The sequence below is a fragment of the Diprion similis genome, chromosome 2 (assembly GCF_021155765.1).
Source record: "Diprion similis isolate iyDipSimi1 chromosome 2, iyDipSimi1.1, whole genome shotgun sequence".
Taxonomy (NCBI): Eukaryota; Metazoa; Arthropoda; class Insecta; order Hymenoptera; family Diprionidae; genus Diprion; species Diprion similis.
The window spans coordinates 3,881,355-3,907,597 of NC_060106.1; the positions used below are offsets into that span (position 1 = coordinate 3,881,355).

At 36.3% G+C, this 26,243-nt stretch overlaps 1 protein-coding gene across 5 annotated transcripts; it reads right to left on the reverse strand.

Moving 5' to 3' along the window:
* On the reverse strand, positions 1-26,198 carry LOC124416509 (glutamate synthase [NADH]). 5 transcript variants are annotated; one of them, XM_046897644.1, is made up of 34 exons: positions 26,077-26,198; positions 19,458-19,586; positions 14,481-14,611; positions 14,149-14,275; positions 13,932-14,057; positions 13,454-13,597; positions 13,249-13,337; positions 12,928-13,132; positions 12,609-12,769; positions 11,770-11,875; positions 10,330-10,452; positions 9,866-9,868; positions 8,994-9,214; positions 8,808-8,907; positions 8,260-8,594; positions 7,936-8,176; positions 7,680-7,817; positions 7,353-7,538; positions 6,971-7,254; positions 6,673-6,838; positions 6,353-6,553; positions 5,823-6,212; positions 5,207-5,538; positions 4,918-5,056; positions 4,530-4,843; positions 4,113-4,272; positions 3,858-4,021; positions 3,487-3,752; positions 2,988-3,385; positions 2,543-2,788; positions 2,137-2,304; positions 1,872-1,985; positions 1,610-1,766; positions 1-1,511 (listed from the first exon to the last, which is right to left on the reverse strand). In XM_046897644.1, exons 2-34 carry the CDS (start codon positions 19,575-19,577, stop codon positions 1,375-1,377), a joined length of 6,192 nt encoding a protein of 2,063 aa, XP_046753600.1. In that variant the 5' UTR covers positions 19,578-19,586; positions 26,077-26,198; the 3' UTR covers positions 1-1,374. The 5 variants fall into 5 exon arrangements, with proteins under 5 accessions (XP_046753600.1, XP_046753601.1, XP_046753602.1 ...); XM_046897645.1 differs by lacking the exon at positions 26,077-26,198 and adding an exon at positions 25,609-25,703; XM_046897646.1 differs by lacking the exon at positions 26,077-26,198 and adding an exon at positions 19,669-19,736.
* Positions 26,199-26,243: the final 45 nt, after the last annotated feature.

The following is a 26,243-nucleotide window of genomic DNA, read 5'->3' on the forward strand; positions in this document are numbered from 1 at the left end:
TTTAACGTTCAGTATACTTTTATTGTCTCGTTAGTATAATATAGATACGTTTGCACTATAATTTACAGTGATAAATGATTATTTCAATCTATCGTATTGATTCAAATGATAGGTGTTCACTCATGGAACGATGCTATTAATGGAAATAAAAGTTATTTCAATATTTAATAATAATACCACATTATTCCGAATATAAGATGTTTGTCATCGCTAATAGCACCTGCCAAAACCGTCCTAATATTATCCGCGGACCCGTTTCATGCAGGTAACTAAGGAAAACACCCTGAAATATTGTCTCATAATTGGAGATCGTCTGATATGCGCAGTCGGCTTATACTCGGAACAATTGGTTAATAACGTGTAGCAAATATTCTGATATCCAACATTTGATACTACAATCATAAATAAATTACTTATACCATAAATCGATGATAAGATCCGACAATTATAACTTACTGATACAATTATGTAAGCTAAGAACATTACAAAAAGGCATAATCGAAAAAAAAAACATGAACAAAATGTGGCAGACCAATCACGTACGCGACAATTAATAGAATACATAGTATACATTCCAGAACATAGTTTAGATATGCTCCAAATAATGTTTCGACATATCGTTTCCAACTTTCTTCTATAAACAATTAATTAATTTCAGTAGTTTCAGCAGCCTAATCATAGGAATGCAGGACATTACATTGATTTGCATACGATATTTTTGTGTACGTATTTATATTGTATATGTAAAGATTTTACATCATTAGATATCATAATCTCCTATGGCATGTCATGCAGTCCTGATAGTGGCAAGAATAGAATTTTAGTATTCCGTCTTGCAGTTGAATCTTTATGCTGGAGAAAATAATTAAGCATCACCTCTACCAAGTACTTACATGCGTTTTCTTCATGCCTACAACTTATGGAGTTTGCTATGACGTTTACAGCACCGCTTTTCGCACTTGAGAAAGAACAAAAAAATATAACTCCAATCACATTAGCAGTTGCATGTACATACATGTACATATCTTATGTACAACGATATGTGTGCAGGTGTGTGTCTGTGCTTATGTGTATGTGTACATGCCTAACCTTATACGAAACGCAATATGACAAGCACGACGATGCAGTATTAATTAATATCTCTTACATATCCTAGAGGCTATTTCGATTACAGTTTCAGTCTACATGACCAGGATCCAAATAATCAAATGAGATTTATGGACGCCTCAACGAATTAATCAGTCTGTGAATTAAGAAATTTCTCCTAAGTTGACACAATAATCAATACGCAATTTCTACAAAGTCAGCTGCCATATTGGGCTCAATGTGGACTCATGAACATCTTTTGCTCACAGGATCTCGCCTTACTCAGATTTAAGGTAAGACTCCTGTGATAACACCACCGGGACTTGGCAGAGTCGTAGATCCCATTAGACTCTTGTCAACTTCCCTTGCAGCCTGCCTTCCTTCAGCTATTGCCCATACGACGAGTGATTGACCTCTTCGGCAATCTAAATTCGCAAATATTAAAAATGTAGAGTAGAATTATATTGGAAACGCATTCTTTCAATCGAACTTTGGCTGAAATAAAATCAAAATCATAACTAACCGCCTGCAGCAAAAACGCCTGGAATACTAGTTGAGTATTTGCCACCAGGAGTTTCGTAGTTTCCACGCCCATCCAGTTTTGCTGCTAGATCATTAGCAACGTATTTCTCAGGTCCCATAAAGCCCATTGCAAGTAATACCAGATCACATTTGTAGGTCTATTCAGAAATACATTTATATATACAAATATCTCATCGGCTTGCCTCCAATGGCTCACTTAAAGCAGTTATTATATGCCATGGTGCTACAAAAAAAAAACTTGCCTTTTCAGAATTAGGAACTTCGTCCATTTTCCATCTGCCTGCTTCATCTTTAGTCCATTCAACTGTGACTGTTCTAATTCCAGTTACGTGTCCTTTGTCATCGCCCAAGAATTCCTGAAATTAATGATGAAAATTAAACTTTCCAAATTTCCTCAGATATTCCATAAAAGACAATTCATTATTTCAAGCTGAAATTCATTTGCATTCGTTCATATTCAACTAATTGTTACGACACTTCAGTGCAGAAGAAAAATGCTACATTTACCTTGCTCAGTGTACTGAACTGACGTGGATCCCGTCCAAATTTAAGAGAAACTTCTTCATGCCCATAGTCCACCTTGAACACTCGAGGATACTGCGGCCATGGATTGTCCTTTCCTCTTTTCACAGGAGGTTCAGGTAAGATTTCAAACGTTGTAATGGATTTGGCACCCTGACAACAGGTCAGAATGTTACACATAGGTATGTATAGTGGTCCATACACTTAGTATCATCATAGTTTAAAAAATTAGACAAAAAATTTAGATTTCGAACAAAAGATCCGTTTGTTAGTACTTTTGCATTAGACATACTAAATAAGGATGAGATTTACATTACTGTATTGTAGTATTCTATCGTAATGGATCATGGGTCTTGTAGACCCATGCGATTTGATGCGCAAAGTGTAATACCTGTCGCAAGGATGTAGCGATGCAATCGCATCCTGTATCTCCACCACCGATAATTATGACATCTTTATCCTGGGCAATTAATTCCATTTTGGGTGGTACAGTGTTTCCCATCTGTTTTTTTTGCCAATTCTCGAGAAAACTCATGGCAAAGTGAATTCCTTCGAAGTGTCGTCCTGGTATTTGCAGATCTCTTGGCCACGTAGCTCCAGTACACAGAAGAAGCGCGTCATACTGTTCTTTCAATTCCTATTGTGCAAGAAATATGGTAGTATATTTTATTGCGGAATATGCGTGATTAAGTGGAAAATTTTTCAGGATCCAATGGCTTTAATAATTAATTTTAACAGATGCCTACTGAAAGTTTTCATTCTGCCGAAACTATGAACAACTATAGGAAGATAAGAGAAATTCACTGCTTAAAAAAAACAGCAATTCACAAACTCACTTTAGCTGAAATATCCTTTCCAACATTGATACCAGTCTTGAAGGAGATTCCTTCAGCTGCTAGAAGAGAAACTCGCCGTTGAACAACTTGCTTGGATAATTTCATGGTAGGAATACCATACTGCAAAAGACCACCAACACGATCGTTTCTTTCATAGACAGTGACCAAGTGACCAGCTTTGTTAAGCTGATGAGCCGCAGCGAGGCCAGAAGGACCAGATCCTACAATTGCCACTCGACGTCCAGTTCTTGACTTCGGAGGTTGCACAGTGATCCATCCTTGCTCAAAAGCATGATCTATGATAGCGCACTCAATATTTTTTATTGTCACAGGTGGCTCTGAGATTCCCAACACACAAGCGCCCTCACAAGGCGCTGGACATACCCTTCCAGTAAATTCTGTAAGAATGGCGGGTGTATGTTAAAGACAAATTCTAGCCGTCACTGCTTTGATTTCACCAGATGCCAAAAGTGATCGTGATGATAGGGCAAAAACTAACCAGGAAAGTTGTTGGTCTGGAGCAGCTGATTCAAGGCCTCTTTCCAGTTCGAATGAAATACGAGATCATTCCACTTTGGAATAATGTTTCCAAGAGGACAGCCATGGCTGCTCTGACAGAAAGGAACACCACATTCCATACATCTTGCTGCCTGAACTCTAAGTCCCTTCCTAACACCTTGGAAGTTATATATCTCATCCCAATCTTCCATTCGTTTTTCAGCCGGTCGATAGTTTTTTGTTTCACGACCGTATTTTACAAATCCTCTGCGAGCAAAGTACATATGTCGTGATTAGTTGTGCTATTGAATTTGACGAATTAAATTCACATACCGTATCATCAGTGTATGAACTAAAATTCATAGTATTTACCGAATCTTATCCAATTTCTTCTTTTCCATATCCCCATCAGCAATCGAATCTTCAATATCTTTAACGTTAGGTTCCGATGGTCTGCTATTGCCGTTCAAAACTGGCTGTGATACTTTCTGCTCTGCTAGTTGCTTTAAAGCACGTTGATATTCGTATGGGAATACCTGATAGTATTATATGCAAGATGTATTTAAACCATAAAAACTTGAAGAAATTCTAAATAATTCGACCATCGAGTAAAGTTTATCAGCGTACCTTTACAAATCTGGTGGTTGGTTCAGGCCAGACCTTCAATAATTCTTGAGCGATCAATGACCCAGTCTTTTCAATGAACTCTTCCAGAAGTTCCTTCACATACGCAATATCACTCTGCTGATTAAGTGGAAGTAGCTCCACCATTTCAGGATTGCATTTACTAAAACATACAGGGCAATATGATTGATCATCAGTAAAATGTAATAAAAGCAAATGTGTAATATTTTTTAGTCGTGATACTGACCATACTCAGTTATTATTACCTGCTATTATGGATATTGTAACAATAATTTTCTTCACAAAAAAAAAGCTGCATCATTAGAACTATAACAAATTCGCTCAACTGCAGAAGTAAATCCATCTGTGCACACTGAATATTCCAAACGTATGTTACGCACAGTGCATGTGTCAATTTACCTTTTGAAAGATCCATCAACGTCGAGAACGTAAGCAATTCCACCTGACATTCCAGCAGCAAAATTTCTTCCTGTCAGTCCAAGAATGAGTGCACAACCTCCAGTCATGTACTCGCATCCGTGATCGCCTACACCTTCTACAACTACGATAGCTCCACTGTTACGAACGCTGAACCTCTCTGCAGCTATACCTCGGAAGTATGCCCGACCAGAAGTCGCACCATACAGACAGACATTACCCACAATTACATTAGCTTCGGAGTTGAAGTCTGAATCCTTAGGAGGATATATGATAATCTCTCCGCCACACAGACCCTGAGTGACAAAAATAGAGGTAAGTATTCATTCTTATACAATTTAGTGAAGGCATTTGAATCATTTTTGTTCACCTTTCCTACGTAATCGTTTGCATCTCCTTCTAATGTAACATGAACACCTTTTGTCATAAAAGCGCAAAAGCTCTGACCTGCAGAGCCAGTCATATTGATATTAATACTGTGTTCTGGAAGCCCTTCTTCCCCGAATTTCCTAAAAACAATTTCGTGAAACAGAGTTCTCAAACGTAATAGAAATTGTGAAACAGTACAGACATATACAAGAAAATGGTAGCTATACGAAATAAGGGATTGTGCATCGTTCGAGTGCTAACTGAAATTAAATACAATTATTGCGACTTACTTTGAAATGTGATAGCTTAAAGTTGATGCAAATGCTCTGCATTCGTTGTTGATGCTCATCTGGATGGAAACGCTTTTTTTGAGACCTTCCAAAATTGGTGCTGCCTCTTCAAGAAGCTTGTTGTCCAATCTGTTTTCGAGCTGGAAATCCTGCTTGATCGAGCCACCCTTAATATTGACACCTGGACGCAACTCCAATGCATTGCGTAAAATGTTCGTAAAATTAAGAGTCTTGGATTTTTCATGATCACGACTAGCAACCGTTAGGAAATCAGTGCGTCCGACTAAATCTTGGAATTTTTGGATACCAAGGCTAGCCATGTGCGATCGTACCTGGATAATTATTTGGAAATTATTGGCATTATGTAAAAACTTTATTTCATCTATCCTTACTAAATGATTGGTGGGACATGAAAGATTCTGATAGAACATTATAGAATGAGATTCAAAACCGGAATAGCCTCGTCCATTACTCTGTATCGCGATTCTGAATACTGTTTCGTAATATTCTTGATGACCTAACTATAATCTATCAAATCCTATTGGACTTTTTGAGCAGGAATGAATATGGAATGCATGCAATACGTGACAAAACTGAATTCGAAACAAAGCCTTACCTCTTCAGCCAACATGAACAGGAAATTGATGACGTGTTCTGGTTTTCCTGCAAACTTCTTACGTAAAATTGGATCTTGTGTAGCAATGCCTACTGGGCACGTATTTAGATGGCATTTTCGCATCATTGTGCAGCCCATAGCGATCAGTGGAGCTGTACTGAAACCAAATTCGTCTGCACCTAGAAGTGCAGCGACAACGACGTCAAAGCCAGTGCGGAGTTGACCATCTGCTTGTACAACGACTCTGGAGCGCAGGTTGTTGAGTGTTAAGACTTGGTGAGTCTCTGCTACACCCAACTCCCATGGAAGACCCGCTGCCTTGATTCCAGTCCAGCTACTAGCTCCAGTACCACCGTCATGCCCAGATATTACAATGTGCTCTGCTTTACCCTACAAAAATAGTCAATGGGCATGCTGATTAGAGAAAAGCGACGAACGAAATATCAGTAAATTAATTTCATAAAGGATTTATAAGAGGGTTTCATGAAAAATATTCGATACAAATTATTGAAACATTGTATCATACTCACTTTAGCTACACCAGATGCAACAACTCCAACTCCGACTTCCGACACAAGTTTTACAGAGATCCGTGCATTTGGATTTGCGCATTTCAAATCGTAAATCAGCTCAGCTAAATCTTCTATTGAGTATATATCATGATGAGGTGGGGGTGAAATTAGTCCAACTCCAGGCACAGAGTGACGCGTTGCAGCAATATCTGCTGTGACCTGTGATATTGAAAATCATTACATTCACTAATTTGCTATTCAATTGAAACGGTCACACTAAAGAAGTACCTATGGCAAGTGAGTTCAGTTATTCTATACAATAATCGAAATCAACTCACTTTATATCCTGGCAGCTCACCACCTTCACCAGGTTTGGCACCTTGAGCCATTTTAATTTGCAAATCATCGGCATTTGCAATGTAGCTGGAAGTTACACCAAATCTGCCGCTTGCTACTTGTTTGATTGATGACCGCTTATTGAATTCTGGATCTTGATCCAAATATCTGAAATTGTTAACAATCACGAGTTTAAATCAAATCAAAAGTTTTATCAAAGCAGTATAATATACCCATATCTATTTTATTGATTTTTTTCCAAGATACAAAATGATGATCGGATGAGCTTAATTGACGCACCTATCAGCATTCTCTCCACCTTCTCCAGTATTAGACTTGCCACCAATTCTATTCATGGCAATAGCAAGGGTGGTATGAGCTTCCAGTGAAATACTTCCAAAGCTCATGGCACCAGTAACAAATCTCTTCACAATCTCAGATGCTGGTTCCACTTCATCAATTGATATTGGTTTATCGATAGTTTTGAGTTTCAATTGACCTCGTAGTGTGCATGCTCGGACAGCATCCATCGTAGATTTGCGGTAATTTTCGTAGGCGTTGGTACTCTTCGATTCAACAGCTTCCTATATTTTTAGAAGCAAATGAATAGAAAATTCGAATTAGGGGCATTATTCATTACACGTTCAAAGGTTTAATTTTTTTTGTGTTTCACGACATTTACCTGTAGATTAGCAATGCTGTTGGGCTCGTTGATATGTTTCTCTCCTCCAGCTCGCCAATGGTATATTCCAGGATTACGCAGAACCATCATATCAACGGCTTTTTCCATGTAAGTCATTTGGTGTCTTTCGAAAGCCTCTTTTGCTATTATGTCGAATGTTACACCGCCAATTCGTGATTGGGTACCCTAAAATGTCAACAGACATAAGAAACATTAAGTAACACTGCATAGTGACACCAACAGTTAAGTATGAGAACCTAACGAAATAATAAAAAGATGATCGAATCAATGATTTATTCATTATATAATCAATAAGCGCATAAATACCTTGAAACATTTATCAACAACATCATCAGCTAAGCCAACCGCCTCGAAGATTTGGGCACCTTTGTAAGATTGCAGAGTAGATATTCCCATTTTTGCCATCACTTTGGCAATTCCACGTTCCATAGCGTCAGAATAATTCTAGAAGGAGAAATTTCAAATCCAAATTAAGGTTTGATATTTTTCAAAGACAATATTGTACTAATTAGACGAATTATAAAATTTAAATTCACAGTCAAATTGCATAAGTACCACTCACAGTGAACATGATATCATCAGTACAGGATTCATCTAAAACTCCATCAGCTCTAAGACTTCTAGCCATTTCGAAGACGAGGTAGGGACAGATTGCGTCAGCGCCGTAACCAAGCAGTACACACATGTGATGCACCTCTCGAGCTTCTGCAGTCTCTAGGATCAAGCCAACTTTCATTCGTTGACGCTCTTCGATGAGAAAATGATGTACAGCACCTTGGGCGAGTAAAGTGCTCACTGGAACTCTGTGAGTACATTGAACAGTTACAGCATATACATTTTTTTGTTTGAATGATGAAAAAAATTTATTGAATGTGATAATTTGTACCTGTCAGGACCAGCTAGACGGTCGGATAAGACAATGAGCTGATAACCCTGATGGGCAGCTTCGTTAGCTTCGTTGCACACTCTGTGAATGGTTTTCTGAAGACCTGGTGGTCCGTACTCAGCAGGATACGTGATGTCAATAACCTTTGTTCTCCAGCCACGATAGGTGGTGTTTTTAATCACCTCAAGATCTTTCAGGGATAAGATGGGTTGATGAAGGAATAATCGATGCACTTGTAACTCATTTGGTTCCAGGATATTACTCACAGGACCGATTGGGCACATTAGTGACATCACGATCTTCTCTCTGAATGGATCAATCGGCGGGTTTGTTACCTGAAGATACAACACTCATGATTATGCTTCGAAATACCTGTTATACCTAATTAATTTCAGTATGAATTTACGTTAAAGAAAAGTAAATTTGATGTGCTCGAACATTATTACAGTGTTGTCAATTCAATTCGTTTTTAATGGTCCAACTGCTATCAGAACGTAAAAGCAGAATCTTCCGTCAATTTTTGCAATAGTAAGGGTAATTATTTTCACCTGTGCAAACAATTGTTTGAAATACTCGTAGATCAGAGGTTGAAAGTCGGAGAGGCAGGCCAAGGGTGCGTCGTTACCCATAGATCCGAGTGCTTCTTTTCTGAAAAAAAAAAAAAAAAAACGGATTCAATTACATGATTTACATGAAAAAATTCTTAATCATATTTATAATATTTTGATATTTACTTGGTTTGAATCATGGGCAGTAAAAGCATATTGATAGTTTCAATTGTATATCCATATAACGAAAGACGTTTGTCTCCTCCCCAAACACGATTCACTGCAGAAACACCCTCGAAAGTATCGTTGATACCATTGAGCTTAGTCAATTCTACACTTCCGTTTTCAGTAATACCATTTGACCCGTTTATTGCAATATGAGCTTCTCGTAACTGGTCCATCGATATCTGCGTAGAAATTAGAAAATTGAATAATGTTGTACGTTGTACATGACACCAGGCTAAAGAGATGCATTTGGCAAAAGAAGAAAAAATTACTATATTATTACTTAATAAAATAATAAGTTATCTAAAAAATATCTAATGACGAACGATAGAAAAATACTTCCAAAGATGTCCCTGTATCACATATTTGTACATCGGCTTCAAATAAAACTACTTATACCAGTGAAAATTGGTAAATGAGAAGTGTATGGGCAATGTATGAAAGAAAATTATGAATTGGTGATTGAAACGTGAATGATTGTTATGCTAATGCTACAAAATGTATGTAAACATTGTTTAAAGCATGTATATTAGTGGGGAAAATACCAAACCAAACCACAAATAAGATTCCTTCTGGCTATAAGTATAATTTTTTCAATCTATTCATTAAAAGCAGGGTAATATAGCAAAATATAGAGTGAAATGTATGTGGAAATGTGAGATCAATAAATACATTTTTATGTAAATAAAGACTGATATCACCAAATAAAGAAGCGTAAAACGTTATTTCAAAGAAGTATATAATAAATAACAACTGAGAAATATCAAATACCACCATATTAAATAACCAAACTCAAAAGACCTTTGGAATTGTTTGTTACATTTACAACTCACCCTCTGCACGTAACACCAATGTCGCCATCATAGAAGATAAATTGGAAAAGAAATGTCAAGTTAACATCATTATCCAATTATTGAATTTTGCATATACAGCTATGCAATTTGATTTAGTATTTGATGATATTATATATTGGGAATGAACGGATGAGATATGTCATGATGTATGTACTTTTCATATGCAGTTATATACCACCACCATGTCACTAAATGAAAATACAGCAGTGATTGTTGATTGATTCTATACTTAATGCACTCCCGATGACATATCCATTTAGTATAAAGAATTGTTACTACCTGTACATTTTTAAAGTATTACTCTCGAAATCAAAATCTGATGCATTAATTAATTATTCCATTAAACCATCACTGTAACTGATTTCTTCGATTACACTCGTGGAGAATTGATTAGTCGTGATCACCGAGTGTCACTATGAATTATTTTGAGGGAAATAACATACCTGTTCTTTAAGCCAAGTAGAGTGAGGCCTGCTGCGTGCGATATGAATCTTGAGATCGACATCTTGAATAATCTTCTTCTCTTCTGTGTCAACCAACAGCATCCTTCCAGGCTTCAAACGGCTCTGAAAATGAAACAGATGCAAAGTGAATGCCATTGTAAAGCGCCTTGAGTTTGAACAACATTCATGTAACAGCACTGGATGACGGTCCTACAGCTCTTTATACAAACCCAGTCCCTAGATGGCGATAATTACATGGTCGTTTGTGGAATGAATAGAAATAAATAAAATAGAGTACAGTATGATACACTATTCATACAAATTCTAGAATACAGTAGTGTAAAAATATATATGTGGATTAAACGATTGATATTCTGTCGTTGCTGATGATGTATCCATCGCATAATCATGCATGTCACTTATCTTCCTCGATAATACAAGAATATCAATATTCTATACATTACGAGTTTACCGCGTTCGCGTTTGCGACTTAAAAGTATGTCAGTTCCAGCTTAAGCATCATATTGGCAACGAGAAGAGAAAATTTACGAAATGTCCGTGCGATTTAAAAATCATACAATATGAAATCACCTAGTAAATATCAAACGAGGTAAGGAATTAAAAATCCTTGTCTAGTATCCTATCAACAACTAAATTTATTCACATGATTCTGTGATATTAGTTATAAACCTACTAAAATCACTGAAGTACGACCCAAGGACGACTAGCAGTAACTAAACAAAAAGATAAATCAGGATGTAACAAAATACAACAAGGACAGATCACCAGCACATTATCAATGCTGCCCGAAGTACAGAATTTTCACTAAGATATAGCTGTTTATAAAAATCATGTGTGAGTTATCATAGAAGTCAAGGGTAATCACCTATTCTTTATACACAGCAGTCCGGAAAATCAAATCTTTAGAAATGAAACAAAAAAAAAATACGTATTTTTAACAACATACTGTAACAAGTGAAATCCTCAGACATGCTGTCTGTTTTTCCGCAACATGCATAAAGGTAAAGGTGATCGCCCCACAAACGATTTAAACCAATTAAATATAAAATCAATGATATTGAAGAGAAACTAGTCAGATGGAAAAAATAATCAATGAGATATGTTGAATCAGATGAATCATTGGTCACGCTGTAACAATCAAGTTACAACAGGCCCGAACTCCAAAATGTTCAGCCCAGCCCAGTCCGCCCGCCCCCCCATAATAGCAGGCTGGTCAAGAGACCCTGATCCATGATGTCATCTCCAAAGAACTAATCCCTAAAGCTGAAATTCTCTGTATCGTAAATTTTAGCGATTGATAAGAGGCGATCGAAGTAACTGTTTTTAGACAGTAAGAATTTTTGCCCCAGCTTAGGAAGCTGACTGTTGATTGGTCCCAGCATGATTAGGTCCTTGGGTTTGCGTAATCGCCATGTTTACCTTGAGGACAACATTGCTGGGCGGAGTGTCATAGACGCCCACTTCGGACGCCATCACCATCATGTTATCCTTAGTGACGTAGAAACGCGATGGGCGCAGGCCATTTCTGCCAAACAAAAATTCAAAAATTCTTCTGTATTACCATCTTTGCATCAGTTAATTATCAGCTGAATAATTGTTGTTCGTTCGTTCGATTGCTTTCCAGCCGGCATTCTCATATACCTCTGTATATACACACATACTTGTTACCTTGTTAATTTCTTCCTATTAACCACATAGATAGCGATGGAAATAATATACATATTTATATATAACATACTCATACACCCAATAAGGTGGTGACTCCTTGGCACAGATTGTATTATATTTTTGTTCTTTTCACCTGAATAATTCAATCTGGTCCGAAGACTCCTGAGTACAAGTTAGTTCATATCCTGTTATTTCCATTACCTCTATTATATATACTTAAGATCATAATGTTTAAGTAAAAAATCCTGTTGGGATAATAATTTTCAATAATCGTTGTACCCTGACATAGTATATCCATGCACATAAATTAGAAAAAAGATAAGTCCAGATTAGAAAAAGTAAAAGGGGATTGAAATTTGTCGAAAAACAGAAAAAAAAATTTACAATTGAAATCTTACGCATTATAATAAAAAGATTTTTACGACTTGCCAATTATACACAAAAATATTATGTGCTTCTAGAGGTGGAGTAGAATAATAAAATTCACAAATAGTTTCATCGATACAAACAGTTGTGTAATTATGTAGTGTTCAAATATTAATAAAATGGTACCTAACTGTTATTTCAGTGTAAAATGCAATGTCTTGTACCTGTCTAGTATAGCTCCAATGTAGCGACCATCCGTGAATGTTAGTAGGGCTGGTCCGTCCCAGGGTTCCATAGCACATGCTGCCCAGTGATAGAAATCACGCTTCTCTGTGGCCATTGTTAGATCGTTTTGCCAGGCTTCCGGGACCATCGTCATTACAGCCTGGACAGAGAATAATAAAACTATTTTCATACGGGCGTTCAAAAGCTTCTATTTAATTTTTTACCAATACAGTGAATGATTCGAAACTGATAATCCCTCATCTAAGGAATGTTGTTGTTGATAAATTCATGAGGCATGGATAATGTGAAAGAACTCACCTCAGGTAGCGTACGTTGACCAGCCATCACCAAGAATTCCAGGACACAATCAGCAGCTCCAGAGTCAGAAAGGTTTGGTTCAACAACAGGATAAAGTTGTTTCAGTTTATCACCGTAGATAGGACTGCTCATGACACCTTCTCGCGCTTTCATTAGATTAACATTACCCCGCAATGTGTTTATTTCACCATTGTGCGCAAGAAGACTAAAACAATAAGTTTTTCAAACTCAATATTAACAACGCTTGTCTTACAATCTCAGCGAAGATGCAGTTTTGATTTCTTATTATACTACACAAAGTTATTTCGAGTATTTTCTCACCGTAATGGGTGCGCACGTTCCCAGCTCGGGAATGTATTGGTGGAAAAACGTGTGTGCACCAAGGCCAGATATGTTTCGAAGTCTGGAGACTGAAAAAGAATACAACTTTAATCTTGAGAACTGATCCGATCAAAATAGATTTTAATTATAGAGGAACCCCATTGTGAACTGGGACTGTATAGAGGAAAGATCCAGTTGCGCTTACCGATAAATCTGTGTAATACTTCCATAGTTGATCGGCAGTGAATTGACCCTTGTAAACAATCGTCTTCAGAGACAAGGAGCAGATATAAAATCGAACTCCCGGCTGTGATATAGTATGCGATGCCCTCTTGCGCAGTACAAACACCTGAAAAATTGCATACTATTTTATCCAAACTGAAATACCAATAATAAATCGAAGCAAGTGGGATTTTAAAACATTTTCCTAACTTGATGTGTGGCGTACTTTTAAAGATTTGCACATTGGTTTCTCAGGTCCTGAATATATTATTTCAAAAATGTTCAGAGTGCAACATTTAATCATTATTTCACCAATTGTGAGTAATTAAATTATAAGACGCGTCATATAGTCGAGTAGCAATTTTTTCAACACTACTATTACCTACTGTTCAAAATCATATCGAGCAACAAATTCAGCTGTTAAGCAAGGAGTGGAAAATTATCCCATGCTCTGAACTTACCTGGCGGTTCAATGCCTCGACCTCTTGATCCCCAGTGACAAATACCTGACGCGAATAGGGTTCAGTTTTGTAAGCTACCTGGCCGATTTTTGTATTATCTGTGGGCACATCACGCCAACAGATGATCTAAAACACGACAAACATAAAGGTTGTATATAATTGATGATTTTCCTTATGATATGAAAGTATAGTTTTCTAAATTACGGACAAAACATACCCGCAAATTGCACTCTTCAGCCAATTTAGCAAAGGTTTCTTCGGTTTGTTGATGAGTGGTTTTATCGAGGAAGAAAATTCCGGTTGCATAATGACCAAATTCAGGCAATTCAACGCCATGCTGTTGACTGAGCAGATAAAATACTTCCATAATTTCACAAATCATCTCAGTAGACGGAAAATTATAACAATAATTTGAAATTAAACACAAAAAAATTGCGACTAATACTTCTTTAACAAAAGTAGATTGGCAAGTTGATTTTCGTTCCAAATGAGATAACAAAAATATTTTTCTTTTTTACTTTTTGGTAACGTATAATTCGTATTACCTACCGAATTTCTGCAGCATAATAATCGTGGGGAATAGCACAGAGTACACCAGCTCCGTCACCACTATCATTGTCACATGCACATGCACCTCTGTGGTTCATGCGCGCCGACAATTTTTCTGCATCTCGAACGATCTGAAACATACGTGAAGAGAAAAAGCAATGAGATCAAGTAATTCGTTCTACAGCAAAAATTGGACTCTAATACTATATCTATAACAGATCAGTATAATGTACAATTACTTTAAATTCAGCTGGGCCAAGTCAAAATAATCAAGATGAAAAGCTGTGTTTGCCGTTCCATATTTTTTAATTTGAATTTAAAATTCGTTATTCGTCGTTTCAATTATTCAATAAAAGTAGAAAAAAGAAGTAGTTCAAATCCTTCGTATGACATGGGTTAAAAGTGTAATATATTCCACGTATTCCACAGGCAAAGTTGCTGAATATATCAGATATGATATATTTAACCATTGTTTGTACTGACGTTTTTTTTTTTTTCAACACGCGAGTTCCTCTTTCATAACACTATCGTGCTCCCTTCAGGTTTATGTGCGATGGTGGGCAATTGCACAATTTCTGCTGGGGGTTAATTTCTTTTACGAAAACTACTTTGAATAAAGATTGTCAAATATTTTCTTAATACAACATTTGTCGTTGTAACTAAACCTGGAGATTCTTTCCAGCTACACCTACAAATGTTTCCATGCATTCAAATTATGTAATTGGGATGTCAAGCTTACAGAGTTTAACACCGAAATTATTGAATAAAATACTGGATCACTTGAGTTTTGATGATATATCTCGACTCCGAGGTACGAATTAAAGAAAAAAAAATCCTTACGATACCACATAATCATTATGTCGATTCACACTCAAATATAAGTCTAAAATAAAAATGTGTTAATTACTCCTTAACCAGAACTCGGGGGTAAACATGGAAAGTAGATTGGCATGACATGTAATAATTATAATAAACAACATACTGATAATATAACTCAATTCTCAGGTGTCTCAAACAATTTGCATCAGGCTGCTAGACGGCGTTTAAATTCAGCATTTTTAGAATTGGGCCCACAACTTATAACCAAATACACGCAGTATCTGATTCTGTTGAAAACTCATAACGCGAGGTATTCTTCAATTGTATATAATTTTATTTAATTTAATTACTATCTGGTGAGAAATAGCAACGTGCAATTAGTCAACGGTGAACCCTTGAATAACAATTGCTTTTCTCTCGATAATTCATATCTATACTATACTGTAGTATATCATGTCTCTCTATAGTTGTATATCGAGCGATGCGATATTCAGAGGTCGTTTTCTGAGACTACTGGGCACCGAACACGCCATCTTGCTCGCATTATGCCGAAACTACATTAGAAATGGAAGAGGCTGCTTTGCCCCTGGTAAGTATACGTATACGTACCTTATAACGACGCCTAGCACGTTTCGAATTCTTACGAAAACTAGCTAAAATTAGTAAGAGTGAGAGATTTCCAATAAGATACGATGGTTGTTGCACTTTTGTAGAAAGATTACGCATAGTTTAAGTAAGGATTACTTGATTTAAATATAATAAGATCAACTCATCAGTAAAGAACCTATAGAAAAAAGCATTCATTTTCCTAAAATCTGCATCGACAACACCATTTCCAAGATATTTGTAAGTTTATTTTGACGTGAAAAAACGCACTTCTACATCCGCAAAATGACTTTCATTTCGACTACCGCACACTGCACAAAACTTCAGAAAACCCTTATTGGACTAATCGAGTCATGATAGTTTTCCCCGCAATACCCAAAACGTACTGGTTTTCGTGATGAAAGCCCAACATGCTAGTTTTCGTAAGAGGTGTGGAATTAACATCCCATACAACACATTCGACGTAATTTAAAGAGCGATAAATTTGACCATAAACGGGGTTATAAATTGTACGGTCTATGTAATGAAATTGGTAAACACACCAGGAGAAATACTGGACCTTTTTATCGAGCTTCAGGAGAGCAGTGAAGGAATGGAACAAGAGGAGAACAAAAAGCTAGCCAAATTAGTTCTACTGATTGATCAATATCTGGATTGGTTTGAAAGGTTTCGAATTACTTCCGACGAAGAAGAACCGTCATGGTGGTAAAATACGGAGATCATATCATAATATGTTTGAATCGTTGGACTATAATGACATTCAACACCATCCAATGGAAAGAGGGAAAATATAGAGAGACGTGCATGGTTTCAGGTACGGGACTTGCATCGTCGATTTGCTCGACTCCTACTTGAGCTCATCCTACAATTTGGTTGCTACCCACGAGGGGCCGCTGGTGAGTATTGATCGGGGTCTGCACTTCTTTCGTGAGGAAAATGACTGTTCATATTCGCATTGAGGACGAAAAAATTGCGACGACAGGTGAAATTGTCAGGACAATACGCGATGAAAGGACACTCTGAGATGCCGCCGAAAATAAGTGAACCCTTAGGCGGTCCAATCGGGCCGGAAGAACTTCTGCAGGTGCTCAAGTACATAAGAAAGCACGTCAGGTGGTCGAATTTCACAAACTCATTCCGAAGCGAGTCCGAGAGAGCCGCGGAATTAGAAGAAGATACTGTGAGTCAATTGAACCGAAGAGTAAAAGCGTACCTTGTCACGTTGTTCGATTGATTTCAGGAAGAGGTAACAACTACAGTTGACAAACAGGGAGGTTTTCAAAGGAGCTACAAAACGAATCACCTCGATTATAACAATTGCGACGAGAGTACCGAGTCATTGATCGTGATGGTATAATAAACGGATGATTTGTTACGACGAAAGTATAATATAAAGCCGTAAAGGTATTTCTTCTGCATGGTAGGTGAATCTTCAATGCGACAGATCATGCGGCCCGGCTCGTTTGAGAGGTGGATTTGAGGAGATGAGGGAATGGCGAAAGGGTATAGAGCTTTTGAAAAGAGATATGAAGGACATGGAGCCGTGTTTGGTGAGAGATTTAGCTGTAATAGTCTCGAAAAATGACATGAGTATATCCTCTTTCAAGTCAAAACTGAGATCAGTGAAAGAATTGTCCAGGGTAGATCATAACTTGATGTCAAAGAAACCCATTTACGAAAAGTATATCTTCAACTTGGAAATAAAATCGATTTATCCGAGTAGTAATGGAAATTTTGGCGAAAAATTCGGCGAAACTATGTTGCATTTAACTCACACACCGGAGCATATATTTGCTGCGCAAACTGAATGCTCTCTGTACTAGTGAAAGGAAATATTTTGCGTAAAATTTGTAAATCTTTGGTAAAATTATACACTTTTTATACGATGATTCATTAATCTCGAATTTATTCATCGGAGTAACTCTTGACTTTGACAGCAACGATTGAATAAAAATCAAAGAAAAATGTGACCACAGATAGTTTTTTATGGAATTCTTGTTAATCTACGCTGCGTTACGATCATCTTAAGAATATCAAAACAACTGACCGCATTTGAAGGTTTCAAATGCGGTGATGATGGTCAGTCTGACGCAGAGAAAAAAAATTAGCCAAACCACAGGAAACTAATCAAGGCATTAAGTTGCATTGGTTTAGGTGACGATCAAATTCAATGCCTAGGCAACGAATCAACAACGATTTGTTTTGAATCAACATTCGATCAGGCAAAAATCGGAACTAATTAGAAATGTTAACCCTGTAGATACGCAGGTTGTGTAAGAGGTCGAGGTTGTGAAACTTTTGTATAATTATTTAGTTACCAATTTTTTATCTAAGGTGATACCAGCATTGGTGAAGTGTCCTCATATTTGTCGGCGTGTCAATTTCGTAATATGAATGTTAGACGAAATTTTATATACGAATAGAGCGCCAAGTCAAGTTGCTGCGAGGACATTTGTGAACTCTGGTAGTATATATAGGTACGTCAATTTTTATTTCCTCTATTTCTTGAGTTACCGCTCGGTAATAAATAAGTACGGCAAAAATAAGCACCTAACCGGATAATAAAATGCCAGTTTAGAGAAAAGTCTCTGATCGAATTCTAAAACATTAAGCCATAGAATAGGATGAGAACAGTTTTTTCCTGAAGTAAATATTTATTGCTGATATGACTCGACAAAAAATTTTCATTCATTCGAATTTAATGTGGAGACTAAAAAAAAGTCTTACCCACTCGAGATTGTCGTTAATATCTGTCTAAACTTTATTTCGAAAGATATAAATTAATCATTTATTCTCAGATAAGCATTGTGGAATTTGTCAAGCTTAAAAGATAGACTGGGTCAATGCTAATCGATCAATATACAATACCACCACCTAGGAAGTGTGACTCATCTTACGGATGATAAAACTTGATTTAGCTCAGTTTTGGAAAGTTGGATAATAATCATGCGATGATTTCTTCCGAGAAAAATATCATACGGTCCGATTAATTTTATGTAATGAATACTCGCGTATCCGAAAAACAAATTCACTGCAAGATGCGATACTCGATAAACTGGAAGAATTTATCGATATATAACGATGGTTTATTGGCAACGGATAATAACTCTAATTGTCAAGTACGATCTCATGAAAGTTAAGTTTCGTGAAATGTCAACGCCTACATTCGAATATATAAGCAAAGTAAAAACAGTTATAATCGTATTGAATCTAGTCGACACAACAGCTGTCAGACTGGGTCAGTAAAAAATTTCTCTTCACGAATTTTTGAATTTCATAGCGATTATTCTGCGACTAGTTCTTTTAAAAACGTAGGAGTTATGAACGTTTTTATTTATTAAACTGGGATGAATAAAATCTACTCATATTGAAAAGCCGAAGCCGTGAAAGTTATTCTAAAATTGTACAATGACGATTTTTGAATGATTTTTTCCGAGATGTTTCTGTGAATACGTTAACGTTACTAACTTCATCCTGACGTCTTTTAGCTTGATAAGCGAGTAAGAATGAGGAAAAATGAAATATGATGCACAGAATTACTGTATATCTCACCTTGTGGGATCGTTTCCCATCAATAGCGACTATGAACCCAACACCGCAGGCATCTTTCTCAAGAGTTGGGTCGTAGAGGCCCTGCTTTACCGGTAGAGACCACGGGTCACCAGAGCTCATATTCGTAATCTGAAAACAAACATTTATTATTCATTATTTACTTGGTTCTACGCAGTCTTTCGGTAAGTCGTTTATATCCACTATATATTACCAAGTGTTTACACGCGGGTTCCACACTAATTCTTAACCATTCCCGCTGAATAAACTTCAACAGATATATCATACATGAATAATGACAAATCACAGAGTAAATTCAAATTAGTCAAGAGCATTACAACAGCGACTTCATTAGAATTAGGAAACCGATCAGTGTGCTCGTACCTCGTCGAACTGTTGGGCAAACCTTAATTATCGATTTTTACCTGAACTATTATATGTGAAAAACAACGTTTGTGTCCGAAGCCTATCGGTCCACACTTTTTCAAATTTATTTAGACGGATCATTAATATTGAGCAGCAACTCAGTGTTCGCTGAGCATCGTGAAATTATTGTACATAGCATAAAATAAAATTGTCTCTGCCGCATGGCAGGCTGCAATGCGCGTGAGAGAAAGTTGGGCAAAAAGTATTTTGATTCGCAAAAACAAGCTGACATATTTCGCGAAGAGTACGAATGCAGTTTCTACAAGTATACAGTGTCGTCATCGTTTATAACTCATTCGTGTTTCTCTTGATTTTTTAGTTCGTAAATATATAAGATCTTTGAATTTGAAAATAGATCGTCAGTGAAACAGGCAGTAATAGCTACTGGATGAAAAATTAGCCTCACAGGTATGTACATACGGGCCAATCCACCAATTATCTACGAATGATTTGGACGTCTGAAAATTGATTTTTCTGAAAATTTATTCACTCTTAATGTGTACTAAGATTGGAAATTCCACTGAGTTTGAACCTTCTAGGAGTTACCGTTCGCCAGAAATGCCACATCAAAGTTTATCATTTTGACCTTACTGAGGTTTAAGTGCAAATTATTTTCGTATCGTTACCTGCATGAAAAAATTACGAGAAAATATGTATCTTATATCAAAAACTTTCGCTTTTCTAAATGTATTATTCATTTTTGGATAACTTTTCAAAATCGACCAACCAAAAAACACGTTTTTAGGCAGAAAACCGCTTTTTCTCATGTGCCGTCAAAATTTATCTTACTTTTGAATTTTTCATGTGAAAGCTGAGATTTTTTAAGTAAGGAACCCAAATTTTCAGAGTAGGATGGCTATGAGATCTCACATGAGACAACTTTAACTGATGACAGTCTGTTAATAATACGCTCTTTTTTGAGATTTAATGGAATATTTTTATTTCTTTGAATTGTGCATTGCTAAAGTTTAAACTTGGTGAAGTTTTCAATCTGAGTACACACTAAAAGAGAATAAATTTTCAGAAAAATCAATTTTCTGATATCCAAATCATTCGTTGATAATTGGTAGATTGGCCGATATACATACATGATACGTGATAAGAATTTTTCGTGTTATAAAACGGTATCAGCAATTACACAAGTACAGAGCAAATGCGTAATGTGAAGTGGAATTACAGGACAATTCGATAATCTTGTTATCATCAGATCAAATTCACACCGTGACTTTAGACATATAGAAATAAGAAATTTGAAGCCACATTTGTCAAGTTGATAATACAATTATGATGTACTCGCGTACAGTGATCTGCAGTGCAGACAAGGCCTAGGGATATAAAATATCTGAAACCATCTCGCCATCAATTATCACGGCGCAGACTAAAGTAACACGCAAATTTTCATGTTACATACTATGGTGATAATGGAAAAAATGCTTGGCAACGTAATTTATGCGCAGAGAAAAGATTGGAAGAAAAATTTCTGTTATCCAGCTAAACCGCATTATATAAGACGAATTTCAACGAGTTTGGCAAAGTGTACGAAAGTTTCGTTTGCTTTTATTTTGTTGTACATATAACTGGCGCGTTTGAATAGGATGTATAAACAAAAATTTCCACTCACATTCCAACTGCAATAATAACGCGACTCGAATTTATTCAGTAGTTCAAACTGTAGATTCTCAATCGATAGAGAATAATTTTTCCTTCGTGTACGGAAACTTTTTCAGATGCCATTCGAAATTAAGCTTTTAAAGTGTTAAACTTTTTGGATATAGAAAAATGCAGTGCATTTTTATCGTTGCAATTCTATAAAAGTATCGAGGGTTCAAAGTACTTCACAAAATTTTCATTTTCGGACTTGACTACCTTGTGCGAATGGGAATTACAACGTTTGGCTGCTAATTCTGGCTGCTAGGTTCAGTCTCGTCAAGACTCTACGTGACGACAGGTTGCATGATTATTGGCGCATGGTTTATAGTTGCATAACTGCAACGACGGCGCTATAAGTTCATCATCCAAGGTCAGCATAAATGTGCACATCAATAGTGCAAAACCGTACTAACGAGCTTTGGAGAATTATAAGTTACGCAACAAACACGACGCAATCAAGCTTATCGATTCGTGAACATAATCCTCGTGGTGCCGGTGAAAATGAATACTTTGGTAGACTGTGATAATGTGCCGGCTTCTCTTAACTGTACCAGTTTTCGATTCACTTGTAATCGGGTATCGTATTTGTCTGTAATATCGGATATAAGAATCGAATACACGAGAGTGTAACGTACCCTTCTGCCTTTTGTCGATACGTTCGTAAACATGTATTAAATATCAGAGCTGCACACATTCGAGTGAATTGAATTCCTACACAACAGATACTAGAGTTTCTACTCCGTCGTAGCATTTGCGCATTGCACTTCAGGCATGCATCAAGTGAACAACTGCAGCAGCGGTCTAAGAAGTGACGATGCAGACGTTGCCGATGGCGGTGCTTGTGTGACATTGAATAATATGTTCTTATCGCACAATAATAATTTCTCATCGTTTTTACATCTCCGTACTTTTCTTTTCCTACAACGTTTCCTTCTCCATGGGATTTCTAGATTTCATTTCTTGCGTCTGTGAAGAGTATGCAGTAGTATGTGAAATTTATTTCTCTCTGACAATGAGAAGAATTTTATGACGTGTCCTAACGACTGCAGCAGCCCCGTTTGTGCACGCATTCAAAGTTACATTATTATCTTAAGCAGAAGCATAAACATTGGCATACATATATACATATACCATAAGTCTGCGGTGGCGAATGCCCGACGTATTTACATGCGTACGGTATAATCTGTACAGTAAAATCAACATCACTAATCTATTCAGATTACGGGGTCGACCTACTGTGATGTGTGTGAGCATGTTATAATATAACGACCGAACGACGGCGACGGCGACGACGAAGAGATTCAATTCTTCTTCTCATATCGTAATAATTGCATAGCACAAGAATTTTACTCACTTTATCACAATGTTACGTTAAGTTGTATTATTCTACATGATATTGTTGTGTTACGTTATGTTACGGCTGACTTCACTTTTGTTCAACTCTTCTCGGTATCGTTATTCTATAATGCAATATAGATACGGATATATATAATGTCTTAAATGTGTTTACAGGAATAATCCGTACAGATGCATGAATGCAAATAATTCAAAACTTAAATGTGATAGTAATATTCATTTTTTCACACGAATATTCAATTTGTGAGAAGATATCACGTAAAAAATTGTCAGCACGGATAACTTACACCTGCATACAGTGCTCATGGAATTTTCATCAACAATTAGGATACTTCCGAATATTTCTCAATAGCATAAGTGAAGCAAATAAATCAATATATATATATGTTTTATCACAATCGGTCGTTGTAGTGTTTTTTGTCAAATTAATTCGACAACAAGAAATGTACTGATATGTTATTCTCTTGATATTTTGTTCACAGATAAAATCGTTAATCGAAACAGTGAACATCGCAAATAAATAAGAAGATGCAATAATTATAGGACATTGGGAATATTTTGAATCATGCAGATTGCAATCCGTACGAATAGGAGGTTAAAAAAAATCCGGGGACCTGTTTTAGTTTCGTCAATTTTCCTGCCTGTACTCAACGTTCGCTCTGATTCTAATTTCCGTTTGCGGTTGATTACGAGTGGAAAAATATCACAAGAGAAAAAAAATTCCTGTTCAAAGATGGATAACCGGTACGGTTAGTGAACTATCAAGGCATATACATATACATAACGTGAGCTTAAAAATAAGTTTGTCGAAATTTTGTGAAAGAAAAATTAAGTGATCACTGTCCGCACAGATGCGAGTTGCTGAGAAATTGGAACTCGTCCAAAACTACACGCACGTTAGTGAATGAGAAAAGAGTAGAAAAAAGAAATTTTCCGCGACAGAAATGAAAAAGAAATAGAATACTCGTACGATACTTGTTCACTATCAAAAATTTAGTCACGGTGAAAATGATCGAGTGTAAATAGAGAGATCAATAATTATAGGCCTAGGTGTCTATAATGTTTTTAGATATTTCTATCACTGCTGTTCCAGAATGCATCATTCATTTCTCGGCAGCTATACGACTATACGGTTGGTTAAAAATACGTTTGTTATAATGTTACGTATGGAACTTCGACCTCAATACGACACACCTCCAGACCTCACCGTCTCCGATTCGATCCATTTTTTGATATGTTGTTGTTCTAGCTTTAAAAAAATTTTCCGAATTTTTTTTTCAAATTTTTTTTACCAACCTTTTCTGAGTAATAAATTGTTTTAGGATGAAAATTTGCCACCATATGTTAAATTCTGAAAAAATTCACCAAAATTCTCTTCTTGATGGGGAACAACCATCTACTTCCAAAAACCTGGACGGAATTTTTCTTATGTTTTTTTTTTTGTCATTATTCAATAATTTTATTCGACAAATCGCGTCACCGACATCTTCTAGCATTCCACGAATGCGAGTCAATTGTTGGTTGATGATATTTTATAAAAGAACGAATTAAAAAATTCAAGAGTCCAGCTGGTTGATCGCTTGAAAATTTATTTTTTATTTTTTACATTTGTACAAGATTTTTTTCACTGTTATCAACGGATCATTCTGACGACCTAATTGATATAAATCACGAATACACATATGTTAAATTTTAGTGATTTTGTTTTTAAATTACAAAATAGTGCAGAATTTTCACCCTAAAAAAATTCATCACTCAGAAAGGGTTGGTGAACAAAATTCGAACAAGTTTCAGAAAAATGTTTTAGAGCTAGAACAACAACATATCAAAAAATGGATCGAATCGGAGACGGTAAAGTCCGGAGGTGTGTCGTATTGAGGTGGACAGCCTATACATAGATGTATACATGCGTCTCGAACGTAGCGCCGCGGTCTATTTAACTAGTTTTTATAGCATTTCCTTTTTTTTTTCTCTTCCATTACACCTCTTCTCCATTTTCAGCGACGCGGTTACGGCTAGTTTTACATAATCGCGAAGCGAAAGAGATTCGGCGACAATTCAATATTCCGTGCAGATAACGGTATGTTGAAGCCAGTTTAAGAGGCGAAAAAACGACAAAAGTTTCAGGTAAAAGAAAAACGGCGACACAATCAGCTTCATACTGAACAGCATACGTGGCGAAAAAGAAGATGGGTGTGCCAATGAGAGTAGGTATGCAAAAATGGAACCAATGAACCAAATCACACTAAATTATAAACATTATATCTACCTCTCACCGAAAATGTACACTGTTTCACTCGAAAAATATTAATGGATTGAATCGAAGCTTTGATTATTACCGAATGACGAGTTTCTAAATTAAAGTCAAATAAATTGGATTACAAAAAAAAAAAAAAAAATACTTTGGTAAGTGTTATTATAAAATCACTTGAGCGAAAATTGTGAATTTTAGAAATTTGATAAGCAAGTTAAGTAAGTTCTATAATTATAGATATTATTCTCATGCCGAAAACGAGCTTTCTCGACTGCCTAGCAACGAGTTTAGTATTCTATTTAATTTCACAATATCCAGCTGTTTGGTAACATTTTTTTAAAATGTTAATCGCATCTGTAGTTTTAAATTTTTCAAGAATTTTGTCATTCTCTTCGCAAATTAAACATCAAATAATTAATTACTAAACCTACGGTTCAGGTATGATTGAAATGATTGAAATATTTGTACCTGAGAATACACTGCAGTTTCCTCTTTGAAGTAGCCGATAAATTTACGGTTCGTAAAATAAATTCACAAGCAAAAATTTGCACTTTATTTTTACTTTCACAAAAAGCACTGACAAATATATGACGAATTAGACGAGGCACAGATTAATTGCGTTTATAATTAATTTACCAGCGGACTTGAGAAATGTTTGCACTACTGATAAATATCGACGGTCTTTTTCTCCTTCTTCTTTACTTACTTAAGACTTTAACATACGCGCGAACATTAATCGATAATCGATATACATATAATGTGTGTTCAAGTATATAATCGATGTTACATTACATACTCAAAGTATACATACATGTATGTACGTACGTACGTATGTATATTTCCGGTAGTTCGCGGTGCGTTTATAATAGTACGTAATAATAATAATTATTATTATTATCGAAATATTTTTGCGATAAAACAGTGGAGATATATAACCTTTTGACGTTACAAGCGCAGACGGTATATGAATGTATCGATGATCCTCGAAGAACGGTGGGGGTGGTAATTCCAAGTAGCGGAATAAAAAAAAAAAAAAAATAGAAAATAACTAAATTCGCAGCGAGTTATTATCTCGCAAAATCAGAGACTGTACTAATTATACC

What these genes read in the sequence shown, in the direction of transcription:
- LOC124416509 (XM_046897644.1), bottom strand. Translation starts at nt 19,577, where the DNA reads ATGAGCTCTGGTGACCCGTGGTCTCTACCGGTAAAGCAGGGCCTCTAC. An exon ending in GGTGGAGAGAATGCTGATAG is followed by an intron (nt 6,839 to 6,970) that starts GTGCGTCAATTA and finishes TAACAATTTCAG; the next exon opens with ATATTTGGATCAAGATCCAG. An exon ending in CAAACGATTACGTAGGAAAG is followed by an intron (nt 4,844 to 4,917) that starts GTGAACAAAAAT and finishes TTTGTCACTCAG; the next exon opens with GGTCTGTGTGGCGGAGAGAT.